Here is a 19551-nt window from a genome sequence, read left to right as displayed (position 1 = left end):
CAGACACAACAGTGCTGCAGGACTTTTTAAACACCTCAGCATCCCTGCTGGACTGAGAATAGTCCACCAACCAAAAATATCCAGCCAATAGTGTCCTGTGGGCAGCGTCCTATGACCACTGATGAAGGACTAGAGGAAACTGTGCAGCAACAGATGAGCTATTTTCTGTAATTTTACATCTACAAGGTGGACCGACAAGGTAGGAGTGTCTAATAGAGTGGACAGTGAGTAGAAACAGTGTTTAAAAACTCCAGCAGCACTGCTGTGTCTGATCTACACATACCACATACCACCCCACCACTAAGTCAGTATCACTGCAGTGCTGAGAATGATCCATCACCCAAATAATACCTGCTCTGTGGTGGTCCTGACCACTGAAGAACAGGGTGAAAGGGGGCTAACAAAGTATTCAGAGAAACAGATGGACCACAGTCTGTAATTAAAGATCAACAAAGTGGGCCTATATGGTAAGTGGAGCTGATAAAATACTAATAAGCTATAAAGTAATCCAATTGCCAAAGTTTCCAAACCTAAAGTTCAAAAACCTGGTAAAAGTTGGGACCCCTAACAACCATGCAAGACTTAGTAGACCACCAAAACTATCCACATTGAATAAACAGCACTTAAAGCTAAGGGACAGGAGAAAATCAAGCTCCACTCTTGGCTCAGATCTGAAAAAGTCCACAGGTGTTTCTGTTCATCCATCCACTGTGAGAAGACAACGCAACACTATGGGTCTGAAAGGAGCTGTCAAGAAGCCCTCACTGAGAAAACGAGACAGACACATCAAACAAAGAAGCTGCTGGTGTTCTCAGAACAATGGACTGACCACCCCAGAGTCCAGAGCTCAACATCACTGAATGTACTTGGGATTGTTTGGATCGCGAGAAGCAGAAAATTCAACCAACTTCTGAGACTGAACTTTGAAGTTGTGGAAAAATATCAAAGATTTCCTTGAAAAACTGAAAGCGAGTCTCTTGAAAAGAATGGAAGCTGTAATAAAGATAGAGTGGACACACTTAATACTGACAGAGTTGGTATTATACTTAGTTGTTGAGGCTTCTGTGGAATTTTCTGTTAAATGTTTCTGCTTTTTTTCCCTGAATTAAATAAATGAAGGGTGGTGACTTTTACACAGAACTGACCGTAAAATTTTGTACGTGTTTGCATTACAGCAACTGCAGAAGTTGAATAGAAAGAAAGAAACAATACTCAGTCATCCTGATTGGGACACATGTACATACAGCAGAAATCATATTCAGAATTCCCACTGAATGACCTCTGAGTCAGAGCATGATTCAAAAGCAGTGGAGTGAGAGAGGAGCAGCTCGCCAGTGCAAACACAGATGAATTCTTGATGTGTTCTCAAACAAGTAGTGACAGGTTCCATTCCACTACAGAAACACACACACACACACACACACACACACACACACACACACACACACACACAGAGGCGCACACGGACGCTCCTGACTTTGTTTCAGTATTTTAATTAACATCTGCACAAGCATAGAAATAACAAAATTATGGCAAGTTTACAGAACAGTAGAGGCATAAGCTTCACAGGGAATGCTGGGAAAAAAAAAACATATACATAACAGTTATAAGTGAACTCCAAAGCGATTAGGACGACAACAAAATCCATTGTGGTTAGGGAGAAGTGGGGGCTATATACAGTGTGCTGGTCCCTGAAGAAATGGACACCATGTGCCCGACAGCTTTTCACATTTGTCTATTCATACAGACTCAGAACTATATTCTTATCCAAAAGAAACAGTAGTACAACAGTTCCCTGAAAGATTACAGACATTAATAGTCATAGAAAATAAAATTACAAAGCAAACTTTTTTTGTGTGAACATGTAACCAGACAAACCTCAGCTCGCACACACTCACACAGACGCACACAACTCTCAAGTGCTCACACGGTAGGTCTACCAATCAACAGGTCAGTGCTGTCACTCCCCACCCAGTTTTTCGTCTGAAGGAAGGCTTTTCATTTACACGACCACAAAACATGCAGTACCCTCGAGAACCGACTCAACGCAGGCCAAAAAGAACGGAACGTTTCATGACATGCATATGTGCTCAGGCAACCTGTAAAGAGAATAATCTGTAAACAGCACAGCGAGTCCTGTGGAGTATATACATAACAGAAAGCAAACACCCGTTTCTTTTTAATTACAGAGTTCAGTTTTATGCATAGGAGCTTAGCTGCTAGAAAAACAATCAAACATTACAGCATGTGACAAAATGAACTGGTTACAATGGACAAAAGATGTATAAGTGCAGGCTAAAAATACAAAATGTACAAAAATCTAAGACATGCAGCTCTGTGAGCACAGAAGATTGTGTTAAGATTATTAAAGTGGAATTCCACTTTATTTCATTTTTTCTGCCTAATTAAACTGTTAATATGTAAACAAAATCATTCAGAGTTATTTGACAAGAAATGCTCCATTTTAGAGAAACTTAGGAGTCAAAACTATTCACAGTGGTGGTAATAGGAACCAGATGTCTTTAATGCCTTTAAAAGCTCCCTCACACAAAGTCAGTATATTTATTGTTTATGAATAGGCAGAGCTTTGGCCTAAAACATCTTTTTGTTTTTTTTTTTTTAAATCCATTTGAGGTAGATTTTTTAGTCCCCAAGATTGTTTTTTCAGATATGCCACCATTTTACCCTCAACATTACACATAAAAACTCAGACAGTAGGTGTGCTGGTTATTTTGGATAGTAAATAAAACATTATATATTATACTATATTTGGGTTCTAGACATTGCGACCCCTGGTTCCTATCACCACCACTGTAAACTTTCTTTACAATGAACCATTTCCCATAAATCCACTCTGAATGAGTTTGTTTACATCTCAACAACTGAATTATGCAGAAATTTTGAAAAAAAAAAAAAATTGTGGATTTCCCCTTTAATGTTCACTGCCACATACCCACACTGTGTATTGTTTATAAACAGTATCAAAATGCGCACAAAATTCAGGTCCTCTGTTGAGGACACAAGTTAAGCCTATCTCTAGGTTAAAAAAAAAAGAAAGTCCCGTTCAGAGTATAATCTCAAAAATTCATAGTCGTACAACCCTGTGAGAGATTTTGAAGAAAGGAAGTATTACAGATATCCATGCACTCCTTTACTATCTGTATAATTTCTTCCAACAACTCAAGAATAACTAAAGAACTCTTTACAAATGATGGACCTCTGATGGGTCTCATGTAGAGCGACAGATTAAACAGAAGATCTCCCCCTTTTCAGGTAGAATCTCATCCTGAATACCGCCAAGAATCACATCTGTTGCAGGTGCTCCTGTTCATCCCTAGTAGATGATGTTCCAGGATGGTTGCCTGGCATCCACGCCCGTCTCTATGAACGGTCGTGTGACTCTGTCCCATGTCCTCAGGCTCATAAGCCTTCACAGTCCCACAGCAGAACTGTAACATGAGTCATAAAATCACTGACTTCAGTCTCAGTCCTCAAATCTATACAAGAATGATCACAGTAGTTGATGTGCAGGCACTTGGTTTTTCATTCAAATATAGAATATTTGATCATTTAGCATGGCCCCTATCTTTTTTCAGTCTGGTGGAGCTCAGATATTGATTGCCAGGTATCAGATCCAAGTGGCCTTATGGAGGTTTGTCTTAGCTCAGGCAGTGTTTGGAGCCAGGCTCAAATCTGCCTTTCCACTGGAGTCCTCAGGAGTGGGTGATGCAGCACTGTCAACCCTCATTTCGGAGTCTTCCTCTTTCAGATTCTCATACATGTCCACGTTTGTCTCTGTGACGCCTTGGACTGGAGCTTCTGAGTGATTGCTGGCAGGATCGTCTTCCAGTTTGACGGTGTAGCTAACTGGAGGACTGTGGCTGTAAACCCCAGCAGTGGCCTGGTTAACTCCGTGTGCTTTCTTCAAGTGCTTCTCCAGCGTGGCATACACAGTGAAGGGCACGGAGCATAGCTGGCACTGGAAAGGCGCTCTGGAGCCACGGGCACCATGTGTTTTCATGTGGCGAGTGAGCTTGCTGCTCTGGGCGCAGGCGTAGCTGCAAAGGCCGCACCGGTATGGCCTTTCTCCAGTGTGGCTCCTCCGGTGCACCGTCAGGTTGCTACTGTTGCGAAACCTCTTTCCACAAAACTCGCAAGCTTCTTCTCTTTTCTTTCGGCCTGCTCCACTGCTGACTTGCCTTCTCTCGTTGTCCTGCTGCCACTCCTGGACTATGTCTACAGCTTCTGCCTCTGCTTCTCTCTCATTCTCTCGTTCTGGCCGTTTTGGGGTGCAGTTGCCGCTGGCAATGCCGCTCTCTCCGCTGCCGCCGGTCTCTCCGCTCTCCAGGGAGCCCTCAGACGGACTAGAATAAGGCGAAGGCTGCTGGGGCTCACCCTGCACTTCCTCTTCCTGTCCGGCTTCCACCTGAGGCTGGTAGAACCTCGCCAAGCCACGGCCAGCGGCTCCAGACTGAGAGGACAGCAGCATTAAGCCTGTACCTGCTGCGGGGTGCTTGCTGAGATCGAGCTCAGCCCCGTGATTCCCCAAACTAGCAGTGGAACCATCTCCAGGCGCCTGCTGGGATAACGAGGTCTGCCCGTTTTCGATCTCATCCATGGTGGGGGCCCGCCGGTGGCTCCTCATATGGCGCGCCAGTTCGCCGCTCTGTGAGAAAGTGAGCTGGCACATGCCGCAGTGGTAGGGCCTCTCACAGGCATGCGTCCGGCGGTGAGCGGACAGGCTGCGGATAGACTGGAAGCTTTGGCCACAAACCTCGCAGGAGTAGGTCCCCAGGAGAGAGGGTGTGGAATGAGGGAAAGGTGAAGCTGCCGGGGGAGATGGTGACGGGGAGGGAACGACCCCTCCATTGCTGCAGCTGACCTCCGCCAGCCGCTGTAGACACAAGGAGAAGTTCAGGCCCTGCAGGTCCCGCCCCGCCGGAGAAGGGGCAGAGGGCTGATGGGGGCGGGGAGGCTGATTAGAACGAGGTAAACGTTTTGTGGTGGAGTTGAAGGCAGAGGCCAGAGTGGCACCCAAGTGACGAATATCCATTGTGGCCGCTGGTTTTGAGATCTCCAGGCCATGACTGCTCTCCACTTGATAGAGGTTCAGGGAGTGCGTGTGCTGGGCATGCTGGAGGAGAGCCCATGCGGTGGGCAACACACATTCACATACCAGGCAGGTGAAACTGGATGGCTCATCTGGATTAGAAAGAAACAGAGAGAGAGCGAGAGAGAGCGACAGGATTAGAGATTGAGAGAATTATTTTACCAGTACCTTGCCAACAGAGCACAGGTGATAACGTGACTAACACTTTATTTTGATAGCTCCACAAATGTATCAGCAATGTGTACGGGTTACGACTAGAACCAGAGTTAGTGATAAAGTTAATATATTTTATGTTTTACTATTTTCCAGCATGTTAATAAATAGAAATTGTGCATTAAACTTAAAAAAATACCATGTTAATTTTGTTCCTTGCAGAGGATGTGTTAACTTGCTTTTACTGAGAAAATCAAATTTACAAACATAACAGATATAGATAGATAGATAGATAGATAGATAGATAGATAAATAAATAGGTAGATAGATAGATAAATAGGTAGATAGATACTTTATTGATCCCAAAGGAAATTTGGCGAAAGAAATTTAATCTGACAAAGGGGTGTTTAAATGTTTGCATGCCACTGTATATCGGCCTATTCAGTCTACAGCAGTTAAGCCCCGCCCATTCATACTGATTTTATGAGGAGTGTTTCAGCTCGGACTGCTATTTGAATGCAGAGCAGCCAATCAGAACAGAGATCATTTATATAAACTGGTCTCAAGTCACAGTAACAAAAACAGGCTGTTTAATTGTAAATAATTGACAGTTTGGAAAATGGACATATGAAAAAAGAATAATGCAGGACTAAGGCCCTAAGTTTAATTAGACTGTACTAAACAGACACATAGTTGAATCTGAGTTAAAGACAAGGTGACCATCTACAGTGGACCATCAAAACAAAGTGTCAACACGGCTCACTTTCAACACGCCCCTCTCACATATACACCGTGACAAGAGCATACAGGTACTATGAAAGAGAATGACAAAGCAAAATGCAAAGCAGGGGCCACCCGAACAGGCATGGCTAGTCCAGTAAGGAAATAATATCCCTCAGTGCCTAAGGTCATGTGTGAAAACGCTCAGAGATAACCAGCAAGACAGTTTGCAGGATCGCGGCAGCATGAAAATGAAAGGACACCAGAATGAGGTGGCCCATAATTCATAGAACGTCATGCCAGTTCATTTGTGTAGGGCGAAAACAGGTTCAACGGCAAACGCAAAAGTAGGGCAAACTGCAGTTGGAGGGCTAATAAAGCCTTGTGGACCTGCACGCTGCGAGGTGGCGTATGTTTGACAGGAAATCAGCTCTACATGCAATCTTTATCAATCACATGCTGAAGGAAAGGTGAGAAAGCTGGCTCATAAGGGGCTGGAACTGTGAAGTGAAAGAAAAAGAGAGCGTCCCTAGAAAGAAAACACATCAGTAACCTGGTCTGGGTCGAGGCTGCTAGGTGTGTCCACAAGAGTAAAGAGAAGGACAAAGGCAGAAGCCACAAAACAAACAGCCGAAGAAGGACTGAAGACATTTTTCAAATATGGCGAGTTTTGTCTCTCTTTTTCTGAGAGCCACTCACCAATTAAGCGGCAAATTGCTAATTAGCGGAACGGGGGAAATGAAGGCTTTATGCAAATTAGGCCTGAGTCAGCCTCCTTGATAAATGGGGCCTCTCTGCATAAATCAAAATGAGGAAAGAGGATCCCGAAAAACTGAAGGGAGAACGCGTTTCATTTCATTTCTTTCTGCCAAAGGGCTCAGGGGCTGAATGGTATAAGCCTCTTTCATGTCTCCTCAAGTCAAAATCCTTCTGTATTTTATTGGGGGGAGTTGGGGGGTGGGGTGAAGGAATAGAAGATTAAAAAGTGTCTCTGCCTTTTCCCCCTCCGTCTAAGGCTCGAGGCCTGGAGAGGAACACTTCTTAAAGGAGAAGAAGTGCCTTTGAGCCTCCGGGAAGGAGGTTAAAAGGAGGAGCGAGGGGGGGAAAGAAATGGTGAAAATAAGTTCAACTTAGGAACAAAGAGCAAAGGAAAGGAGGCCTACATGTCGCGAAACAACACGGTAACATCATCACCCCTATGCGTGCACCTTCAGATTCTCTGTACGAACCCCCTTCTGCCTCCAAATCTCTCCCCCGGGTGGAGGAGGCTGGGGTGGGGGGTGCCAAGGTTGGGGGGGGGGCTTTTGTCTCGAGGTCCTGGAGTGAAACACAATACCCAACCCGTCTCTTTCTCTTTCGCTACCCCCTCTTTCTTTCTTCCTCTCCCGCACTCTTTTTTTTTTGTAAGGATTCCCATTTGGCCCAGGGTAGCACTTGCATATTAAGCAGAAGCAATAACTGCTAATTAAAAATGCAGATTGGCTGGGAGCTCTAACGAGCAGCAGGCAGAATCTTCTCTCCCTCGGGAGTGGAGAAAAAGAGAAGGAGGGAGAGAGGGAGGGAGTGGAAGAAAAGATGGAAGAATAATGAAGAGTGCGAGAATGGAGGAGATAAGGTATCATTGCATTGTCTGAGTGATAGAGCAATCCATCACATACTATTGGTGACTTTAACACAGGTGAATGTAAAAAGGAAGAAAAAAAAAAAAAATTTCACACACTTAACCAAGGAACACTTCACTGCTGCGGGGTAACTGAATTTTCTCAGAGTGACTCAGAGTGAAAGAGCAAATGAGACAACTACTGTCCCTCACCCATCCTCTAACTCACGCTACCCCATACTCACTCTCATGTGCGCCATCACTGACACTCTCCAACTTAAACTGACTCAAGTCCTAATCTCTGTGAAAACTGCTCTATATCTATTGCTAATTACTATTGTAATGCTGGCCTGTACAATATTTATATCACAAAAGGCTGCAGGATGCAAATCAGCCGTCTAACTGATCACTAAATGTTTGTGTGCAGTGAGCAGTGAACACCAATGACCAACCCTCAAATGCTCCCTCTGAGTTTCTTTTGCTGCTTTCATAAATCAAGGGCAGGACTGGGTGATATATCATCTATATTCATATCATCGCTGTATCTCCACTTCTTTTCACCTTTTTGTAAATTTTGAAAACTCTAGATGAACTTACAATGTGTTCAATTTTCATAATTTTACTTGGGGAAAAAATCTTGTTACATTAACTTTCATTACAGGTTAAGCAAGTTTTTTTCTTCTCCTATGAGGCTATCATTTTGGAGATATGAGTTTTTTTCCAACAGCAATGATACGCACGTAGTGCTTCACATAACGGCAGTATCAGTACTGATAGATAAAGATACATGCATATGATTATTCTATCTACTCATATTACCACACTGATACACTAATGCACTACAAGGGCTGGATATCTTTAAAATGTTTTCAATTTTGATATCAATTCCTGAATGATACCTTCTTTAGAAGTTCAAACCAAAAAGAGGGCATGGCTTAAAGCAGAAATGAGTGTTAGGTACTGGAAGTGGATGACAGTCTGAGATTGCAGACCAATCAAGGAGCACTGATGTTAATAATATGCTTACAGAATGCAACTGAGACAGCAAATGAGCAGTCAAGATTTTGGAACAAGCATGTTTATTGGCTTATGGATGCTAAAACTGACCACTTTGTTGTTGTTTGCAAAAGTTTGATGACGTTGCGTGTTTTGAAAGTTTTAAAAAAGTGAGAATAACACATCAGGTTAACACATCCTCTATGGAGAAAACAATTACATATGGCATATTTCTGAAAATTTTACTGTACAGTTTGTATTTAGTTGCTGAGTTTAACACATTGGAAATTTGCACGATACGAGGCATCATGGATATTAATAACAGCTTCATGGTTCCCTATTAATTATTTGTAGCCAGTCAAGTTGCACAGGACCAGCATATTACAATCTTTTTATACATTTATCTGCAGCAAAATCGATTTTATATCGTCAAAAACTTTGAACAGTGATTCCGACCCTCTGAATGGTAGTGTACTACGAAAAAGACTGGACTGGAGTCCAAATGAAACAAGATGCAGTCGTGTGCAAAGTTTGGGCGCCCCTGGTCGAATATTTTGTTGATCTTCTGAGTGAAAATAGGTCAACACATCCTCTACAGACAACACACTTCTGCACATTTTAGTGGAAAGTAACTGTTTATTTGCTGAACATAATATATTGGGAAGAAATAAAACATAAAATGTGACCTGTTTTAAAGTCCTGGAACATTTTATACTGTATTTTTTATTTTTTTCTAAAATGTTAGACTTAGCAAATAAATAGAAACTGTGCGCTAAAATTAGCATAAACATATTTAGGTACATTCTCTGTAGAGGATGTATTAACTTATTTTCACTTAAAAAAAATCAGTGCAACATGTAAGCAGGTGTTCACACTTTTGCATACAACTATATGACATTCCATCATATAGTGAAAGTACTCGGGGATCATGGCTTGATTTACTTTATTAATTCAGACTTAAATGTCATTATTTACTATGAAACTGTGATGAATTTGGAAAATTCCATATTTGTGAGAGTTTTATCAATACTGCCTCCCGATAATCAAGTGATCTACCAAATGTGGTCCATCCAACATATGAAAAAAAAATTGGGTCAAACAATGAAGGCCAATCTTTAACCACATCACCTCCAGTATTCACTAACCGTGTTTTTAATATTGCAGATTACACAGTCCATATTAGTGTTTTCAATAATTTGTGCAAAATACATGCATGAAATGATGCTATTATGATGCTTCACAGATTTCAACTTATTTGAAGAAAGCTGTAAAAAAATGAAGAACTGTTAGCTGTGTACAGAATGATGTACAGAGCAGTAGATGGTTCAAATATAATTGAGAAAGCTATGGAGCATCGAGAATGAAGTTATAAGAAAATTAACATCCAGAGTTCAGTGTTAAGATCATCTTAACTGGTAGAAAGTGTGTTCAGTGTGACGCTCGCTCTACCACTGAAGAATCATCTATGTACAAAGATGCTTTTTGGGAAATCCAGCCCTGAATGCTTCGCATTTCAAAAGTGGTGATCAAATCTTGATTCAGTTAAGTTAGAGACATTTATATAAACACTATATTGTATAAAAAACTATGGTATATTATTGATTATTTAATAACTTCTTGGTGTTCCCAAAAAACTGGACAGAACATGACAAGTGATTCCAAACTTTTGAATGGTGCTGTATAACTGCAATATGGAATACTGTCTATAATCGTTCAGCCCCACTACACCCATTTAAAAACATTCAATTTCTTGCGTTATATTCCTCTATCATGCAACTTGCAGACATATACTACTGCTACTATCGCTCTCTCATTCCTGCTTAAGATTTCCTTTCATAAACAATCTCTCTCACACATATGCATACATTTGTGCTTGTAGAACTAAAGAAGAGGGACTGAAGCCCTCAGAGCAGAGAGATGTGGACAGAAGGAAGCAGAGTGCGACTGTCCCTTGAGCTCCACACAAAGGAAGGAAGTGCAAACATGTGCGCGTCAAAATGTACATGTGCGTGTGCTGTAGATAATGATCAGCCATAACCACCCCGGTCCCTCGATGAATACTTTTCACCTTTAATAAACTGTCATATTTGTTTAGCTTAACCCTTAGCCGTGAGAAGGTAACAGCGGCTCTGGATTCTGGTTTAGAAGACGGGCTGCAGGCAGCCGTTTCTGGGGCACTAAGCGTCGAAAGGAAACGCTGAAGTCACACTTCAGTAGTTCAGACAAATAAAGACTAACAGCAGCACCTGCACAGATCTAGTGACCTCGCCAGATTACTGTAACAAAGCAGCGCAACACCCCGCAGTCATATCCATGCACAAGCTAAGGCTGCGCAATATATTGCTTGTTAATTATTATTGCAATACTGGCTTTTGCTGTACTGATACTGGAGAAGACTATAAAATGCAAATGAGACTCTAACCAACTGTTTTTTACTGCATGCTCTGAGCATTTTGACTAATCACAGTCCCAGACAACTTTCTGTGGGCGTTCTGATGAATCAAGGTATTTATGTGATCCAACACAGATACTTTTTTTTGGCCCAAAATAATACAGATCTTGAACCATGTTACATTATTAATTTACCAGTGCATTTTACTATATTGCAATGTATATATCTACTACAATTTTGTCCATGCATGTTCTTTATCTTAGAACCCGAACAGAGCACAGAACCTCAGTTAGTGATGCATGCCCATTGTTTCTATGCCACATTAGCTCGGAAATGACAGGAAATCATTAATGACTGTGGGTGATAAAGTCTTGGTAGTTTCAGCAGTGTAATGCCAGTAGCAATAAACAAAGACACTACTGTGCCAATAAATGTAAAAACTAGGCCTGGGCCAATGTAAATGGATGTTTGTGACAATTAGCTAACCTGATGATGATGATGCACAAAAAACGAACTGACAGAACTAATTTAATTTTAAACAACTTGCTAAATAAAATTTTGTGATATTTACAAATAATATTTTGTTTCCTTTAACTGTTGAAACAATGGATTATTATGGGGCATTGATAAGCAATGAGGCTGCAGTCGAGCAAACTACCTAATGTCTATCCTAAGGGTTTCTCAGAGTGTGACATACTGTCTGAAAAAACATTCTAACCAGTTTAAGCGCACCAACGGGTCAAATGAATTGTAAAATTCTGGAAATATAATATTCCCACAGGTGTCCAGACCTGAATTCCAGGGAAACTGTCACTTTAAATGACAGAAAGCATTTTTATTTATTTATTTATTTATTTACTTTTTTAATGTAACACTGCTGTGGATTCAGTCTGAAGTTTCTCTCCTGGGGAGAATAATCAATAATCAATAATCCCAATTTTTAAACAAGAAAATATTGTGCAAAGGCCTGTCAAAATTATTAGATAATCACCTGATCGCAATTATTTAAGCTGTCCACAGTTGCCATATGTTTACATCACAATAAACACAATGTGAATGGTTTATCAGTTCAATTGAGGCAAATTCATGTAAAAAGAAAGAAGAACTATTTATTGTGACATGTTTTGGGTTTTATAAAGCACAAGTTCTAACACCTGATTGGTGCTGTAACACTGTCAGAGTACTGTTTGTTTATTTGAGCTCAAGCTGTGTCTGTCTTCAGTCGAGAGCTACGAAGCAAGATCACCTAACAGCTCATTTGGTCACTTTAGGCTTTACATTAACAGTTGCATATAATGAACACAAAAAAGACAAACTGTTAATCACAATTATTTTGATGTCTTTATATATTGTATTTATATATTTCATGATTATGACAGGCCTAATTGTGCTAATTATTTTTAGGTACCCAGGCCTTTTTAAACCACTGCTAACATGCATATTTTCAGATTGGTCATGCACAACATTCAATTAGAAAAAGACAGCTCTTGGCAGGACTCATTTTGTGGATCAATAAAACCAGCAGAATTTTTGAATGAAATTATGTGATTGGACCACATGACTCAAGCAGGACAGAAAGTAAGAATCTCTTTCGCTGGAAGGCGCTAAACAAGTTGGCCAACATCTGGTGGTGCGAGTATGCAGAAGCTAAAAATTCAAACAATGTCTCATGCAAATTTATGCATTTATGTTACTGTGGATGATTGTGGTCAGCAAAAGAATAACTTTCATTTAAGGTCTAGGGAGAACGCAAGCAATGCTTAGATTGATGTAAGGTCCAACCGGTTCTCTGACTGCTGACTGGTGGTGGCGTGTTTGTATGTAAAGTGCTTTGGGAGTTGTTGCATGGCCTGACTGTACTGTGTTTACCTGGACATTTCACCTCAGAGACTAAGCCAAGGAGATGCTCAGGTGTGCCTTTCTCTCACCCCCCCAGGGTGTGTGCAAGTGTGTGTGCATTTACGTATGTGTATGTGTGTGTGTGTATGAGCCTGTAACTGAACTGCCTGTCCCTTCCAGACAATTAGCGCCAGCGTCTCTAACTCACAAAAGGCTTCAGCGCCGCAGCAACGGCGGCCTAATGAGACGGACTGGGGGCAAGTTCGTTAAACGAGTGGAGGACAATAAAAGAATGACACTAATTAGCGCCCAGCACTCACTCACCTGCGCGATTAGCCTCCGCCTTCACACCTGGCTCTTCCTCCCACCGCCTGTCCGTCACCCTCCTCAGCTCCACGTAGCCCGCCTCCACCTGCGCACCTGGGCTGCGTCGGAGTGTGTGATTGGCTGGAGACTGAGGGGTGTGGCTTACTGGACCCGCCCTGACACTGCTGCATCCTCCCTGTTTGTGCTGGATGAAGGTGAGAATGTGGGCCAAGGGGAAAGCCTGGCCACACTGGCCACAGGTCAACAGGTCACTACCTCCGGCTGTGGGCAGACCTGCATGGTCAGGAGAGGGGGAGGAGCTGGGGGTCACATTGGCCTCTGGGGCATCTGAGAGGGAAGGAGAGAGAGGGAAAATCATTAAGGTAAATACCTCATGGGGGGAAAAAAGTCACGTAAACACATTAGGACCATTCTCATTTCCTTCTTCTGTGATTAGTTGAATATATGCACATTGCAAATGCAAAATATATGTATAAGCTCACTGGCCACTTCATTAAGCACACCTCCTTGTATCTACACTCGTCCGTTTTATCAGGTCTACTTACCATATAGGTGAACTTCCACCTGTTTCTCTGGATTATTTATTAGCGGCTTTTTACTCCAGACAGGACCACCACAGGACCACCATTTACAGGCATTATTTTGGTGGCGGACCGTTCTCGAATCCTCTTTTAAACAAATCAGGGTCACTACTGGACTAAGATTAGCCCTCCAATCAAAAATATCCAGCTAACTGTGTCCTGCGGCCAAAAACTGACCACTGATGAAGGACTAGAGGATGACTAATACAAACAGTGCAGCAACTAATGAGCTATCGTGGAACACAGGTGGAACAAAAAGGTAGTTGTGTCTAATAGATGGACTGTAAGTGGACACAGTGTTTAAAAACTCCAGGAACACCGCTGTGTCAGATCTAATGGTGTTTTTTCACTGGGTAATACGGTACAGCACAGTATGGTTACAAATCTGAAACCAGAACTATCCATACCCTGGTCAGGCAGCTGCGTCCGTTTCCCATCACAACAGAACTGTGAACGTAGGTGGAGTTCCCTTCCACGATTTCTGACGCAAATCAAGCGTTAACAGTAAACACAAACAACAACGGCAACAAAAGAGCAAATTCAAGCTTTGATTTACCTTTAAATCTGCATTTGGTTTTATGTCACACACAGTGAATCTGGCTGGCTAGTGTTTTTTAAATGATGGTCAGGTGGTTATACTGCGTAACAATTGTGTGACGACTGCGTTTGATCAATCAGTGGTTTGCACCATTTCTAGTGGGACTTTACACCATTACGTTGGCAGCAGAATTGACAACAAAATGTATGATCATGGATCCGTAATCGTACTGTACCGCACCTCACTGGCCAGTGGAAAAACGTCATAACATGCCGCTACAGTTTCAATGACGAGAATGATTTACTCAGTGGTGGTACTGTGGGTGTCTTGACCATTGATGAAAGAGATAAAGGGGGGTAAAATTATTCAGAGAAACAGATGGACTACAATTTGTAATTGAAATACAAAATGTAACTATATGTTAAGTGGACCTGATAAACTAACAAGGAAAGTAGATACATATTATCTGAATTTCAGAAAAAAATCATTTTGTGCTTTGTGAATAAAAGATTGTCACTTCTTTTTTTTCTCATTCTGAGTAACACTACCATCAACTACACACAGTCACATCACACTACATCCCCTGAAGCTCTCTGAGTGACCAACCTAACCGGCTTTCAAACAGCACTCAACTGGCCTGTTTTTTTGTTTCTCTCTCTCTCTCTGTTTGATGAAGCGTTACTTTCGCTTCTCTGCAGGCGCTTTGGGCTCCGGCTCATCTGCCACCCTCAGTCAGCCACTGTCTGGTCAGCAGATACTGACCACTTCCTGTGTCTCTGCCACTCGGCCTGCTTCACACAGGAAACGCTCAGCGTAGCTGCTGCGTGCACCGGCGACACGCTCGCCGACCACTCCAACGCACTGATCTACAGATACACCCTTCACCTCTCAACATTTGCAAAAAGCGCTCCGTACTCAGCAAAGGTGGCTTTTGCACCCCACAAAAACACTTTGAGTTTAAACTGTAGTACGATTATAATCAGGACAGTGAAGCCTAGCTCAATTAAGCATGAATAAGAAACAGACAATAATGAGGATTACTAGAACAGGGGCTGGCAATTAGAAGCAGCAACCCTGGTTAGATGAACTTAATGATTAGCTGTTTAATTTATCACTATTTTTATAGTTTTATCAGCGCCCTGGTGTTTGCCAAGATTACAAAGGTGACTGACCACCTCAGCTCAATGTTGGATGCAATCCTGAATGGAATCAACAACTTCATGCACTAACAGCACAGCCTGGATCACTATTCTTTAGCTCTTTTAACCTTTAATGCTATTTTCCATCACTACAACCGTAACTGACCACCTCAGCCCAACCTTGAATGCAGCCCACAATCCAGTGACAGTACACCCTAGATCACTACTCTTATGCTTTTCTGGCCTTTTGAGGTGTTCACCAAGACTAGAAACTTGAATGACCACCTCAGCACAATGTTGGACGCAGCCCTGAATGTGGTCAACACTTTCATCCACTAACAGTACAACCCAGATCATTATTCTTAAGCTTTATCTGAATTTTGTGGTGCTTATCAAGATCAGAAATATAACTGAACACCTCAGTCTGATCTTTGAAGCAGCCCATGATGTTGTCAGTACCTTCATCTAGTAACAACACAACCCAAACCACTATTCCTCCAGTCTTTTGTACTCTTTTTCAACACTAGAAATGTGACTGATCATATTTTAAAGCTTTTGTGGTGTTTAGCAAGACTAGAAACCTGACTGACCATCTCAGCCCAACCTTGCAAGCAGCCCTGAATGGGATCAATACCCCCTTCCACTGACACCACAACCTAGATCTACGTAGACTATTCCTAAGGTTTTACTGACCCTTTGTTGTGATAGCCAAGACATGAAATATGGCTCACCACCTTAGCCCAATCTGAGAAGCAGCCCTGGATGCTGCCAGTACCTTAATTTCTTGACAGTACAAACCTTTTTCCTGACCATTTGTGGTGTCTTCCAACACTAGAAATGTGACTGACCACCTCAGCCCAACTCTGGAAGCAGCCTTGAATGGAATAAATACTTTCTTCCACTGACAGTACAACCTAGAACACTCTTCTTAATTTTTGGGCCTTTTTTTGTGACGTTCATCAAGGCTACACACGTTGCTAGCCCACTTTAGCCCCGAACGGAGTTCAATACTCTCATCCTGTGATAACTCAGCCCATCACAAAAATCTCCATAACTTGGTGCATGGGCGCTGTTTCTTGCTAAAGCTGTCAGACAGATGAGTAACTTTGCCCTTCAGGCTGCTGTGGTCACGACTCCATATCTCCAGCAGCCTGGACTGGATGCACCTGCCCGGGCCGGGCCGGCCAGGCCGCTGCAGGTCCAGACAGTGCCCAGAGAGGCGAGCGCTCACTCAAAAAAATGCCACCTTTCCTGTTTGTGTTGCACAGACAGGCACAAGGCGCGGCTGTGGCCTCTCAAAACCACCTCAGCACGGCTGCCCTCACTTTGGGGGGGGGGAAGACAGAGAAAAACAGCCAACCTATTTCCTGGCTATGAGAAACATTTATCTCAAACATCTGAAAATCTATAGGTCTAGACTTGAGCTGGGCTGAGTGCCAAATGGACGTACAGTGGGCGTTTTTTGCCTGTAGAAGCCTTTATGTAGTGCCCTATTTAAGTAGCAAGGGGCCATCTGAGATTTTGCAATTCACCCTGTTCAGGTGCTCCACTTTGTTTGGAAAAACTTCTTTAATTTTTGAGCAACTCCCTTCCTGTCTTTTCTCCTGTTAAACTGGAACTCGACTGATTTTTAAAAAATTCTACATAATTAAATGACTCAGATGTCAACAAAGTCATTCAAAGTGGTTTGGTCTGAAATGCTCTGCTGTAGAGAAGCTTAGAATAGACTCAGAACCGTTCACAGTGGTAGTGATAGGAACCAGACATCCGATGAGTTTAATGCCTCTGAAATCTCCCTCACAGAAGATTCTTACCTGAAATGGTTCTAAATATGCTGCCTGATGTCTGAGACACTTTTTATGGTAGTTCGGTGATAAAGTTTTGGCTTAAAATGTATTTCAAACCATTTATATGCAACTCATTCATGGCACAGAGATACACACAGGGCATTGCAAGCCAAAACAGTCCTTAAAGAATGCTTATTTTTTCAGAATTATGCCTATTTTACCAGCATAAATGTTACACATAACTCAAAAGACACGTGTAGGTTCACTGGTGGTTTTGGACAGTAAATAAAATGGCTATATTTGTGTTGCAGACAGTGCGACCCCTGGTTCCTGTCACCACCACTGTAAAGAAATCTGAGTCTGTAAGTTTCTCTGCAGTCAACCACTTCGCATCTAACCACTCTGGGTGACTCTGTTTACACCTTAAGGACTAAATTATTCAGAAATTTTGCACAAAACGGTGGAGTTCCCCTTTAAAGGAAGCACTGGTTCAATATCACTGCACATAAATAAGTAGCATATAAGCACTGCAGACAAAAAGGAATGGACACAAGCCTCTAAAGACAGAGGGGGGAAAAGACGATGGGCTGAGGGGAAGATGCAATAAGCAATAAGGAAGTAGGCTAAGCTACCACGCTGTGTTGGGTCTCCCACTGGAAGAAACTGTCCAGCCAAAATGACAAATAATGGCACAGTGCTAGCCATACTGTTGCTATAAAGTAAATACCCCCCTCAGCACGTGCCACACCAACGGTTTACCTCATGGCAAGCCAGCTTTTCTGTCACGTTTTGCCAAGTGTCAAGTTTCTGACAACTCCTGGACGCTTTAATGTGGTAATAAAGTTAATGGAAACCAATTTGTTTTACTTCTTGCTTACTGTCAGTGAAATATTCCAGCGTGTGAATCACCCTAATGCCCTGTTTTCGTCACTGGAAAGCAGCAGAAGTGTTTTTTTTTTTTCAGCTTACCTTGGATGACGCTCAGGTGTTGTGGTCTGCTGCCGAGTTTGCGCCTGGACATGCTGAGCTTTACGCTTTTTAATTGTATTTATCCGCTGGTTTTTCAGTCACTTTTATGGCTCTGAGTAACCGAGGACGACAAACGGTGTCATAAGACACGCAGAAAATAGACTGAACTGCTGTTTTCCTTTTTTTTCTTTCTTTCCTCCGAGGGTTGCGCTCTCGGTCGTACCCTTCCACCCGTCAGTGCTCAAGTTCACACAAACGGTCCTGTAGTGCTGAGGAGAGCGGGGCGGGGCCGACACTCGCATGGGCGTGGTTTTGAACTCATTTACGTGCTCGGCCCCGCCCACGCCGCTGTCCTCCTCAAACCTCTCGGATCTGGTCGTAGATCCGGAGCCCTATTGATCCACGATGGGACCGATTGCACTTCAAATATCAGCCTAAAACAGCCCAACTCGTCCAGAATGGACTGGGATATAAACATGAGATGAGAAAAACTGGTGTTTGCGGTTGTTTTGACGAAACACAGCTGCAGTGACACCAATAAAAAACGGGCTGGCTGAAGGATGTGGGTGAGGAGGAAGTGGGTTTATCGAGGTCGCCTCAGGCAGGTGTTTGCGCTGTCCGCCTGATTTCGAAACCAAACTTTTCTTGGCCCCTTTTTTTCTGCACCTTTACATCTCGAGTTGTGAAAAATACAGTTAGCGCGCTGAACCTTGTACAACCAGAAAAAAAAAAAGATTTAACCTACGTTCACATTAATGTACGTATGCAGGCTGAATTGCGCCATCTGGTGGGACAATTAAACTTTTTTAAGCAATCATGCAAAATGCCAGATGTACACTATATGTTCAAAAGTATCCAGACACAGGAGACACTGGTGCTCTGGAGCAGCCACACATGAGCCTAAAGTCACCATGCCCAATGCTAAACGTTGGCTGTAAGGGTATAAAGCCCCCCAGCATTTGGCTTTGGAGCAGTGATCCATCCAATACCTTTGGGATGAGTTGGAATGATCTAGAACTGATCATCCAACATAAATACCTGACCTCACTAATGCTCTTGTGGCTGAACGCAATCAAATCCTCACAGCAATGGTCCAACATCTAGAGTAAAGCCTTCCCAGAAGAGCAGAGACTGCAGCAAAGGGGAAAAACCTTGTTCTCGGATAAACCGATGACTTATGGACGTTGGTTTCTCAAACGGGGATTAAAGAAGAATTTCTCTCAAAAACTCTACTTAATTCGGTCATTGTGATGTAAACAAAGTCATGCAGAATGGTTTGGTGTGAAATGCTTAGTTCTAGATGAACAAACTGACCGGTTTCTTTACAGTGGTGGTGACAGGAATCAGGGGTCACAATGTCTACAGCACAAATTTAACCATTTTGTTTGAACCACCAGTGA

At 42.6% G+C, this 19551-nt stretch overlaps 1 protein-coding gene across 1 annotated transcript; it reads right to left on the bottom strand.

Moving 5' to 3' along the window:
* Positions 1-1435: 1435 nt before the first annotated feature.
* Positions 1436-18266, bottom strand: znf296 (zinc finger protein 296). The gene is made up of 3 exons (XM_036585541.1): positions 18152-18266; positions 13135-13464; positions 1436-5202 (listed from the first exon to the last, which is right to left on the bottom strand). Exons 1-3 carry the CDS (start codon positions 18201-18203, stop codon positions 3665-3667), a joined length of 1920 nt encoding a protein of 639 aa, XP_036441434.1. The 5' UTR covers positions 18204-18266; the 3' UTR covers positions 1436-3664.
* Positions 18267-19551: the final 1285 nt, after the last annotated feature.

Source organism: Colossoma macropomum, unplaced genomic scaffold (assembly GCF_904425465.1).
Source record: "Colossoma macropomum unplaced genomic scaffold, Colossoma_macropomum, whole genome shotgun sequence".
NCBI classification, from domain to species: Eukaryota; Metazoa; Chordata; class Actinopteri; order Characiformes; family Serrasalmidae; genus Colossoma; species Colossoma macropomum.
Note: the sequence above shows the minus strand (reverse complement) of the source record. Positions and strands in the feature narration are given on the sequence as shown.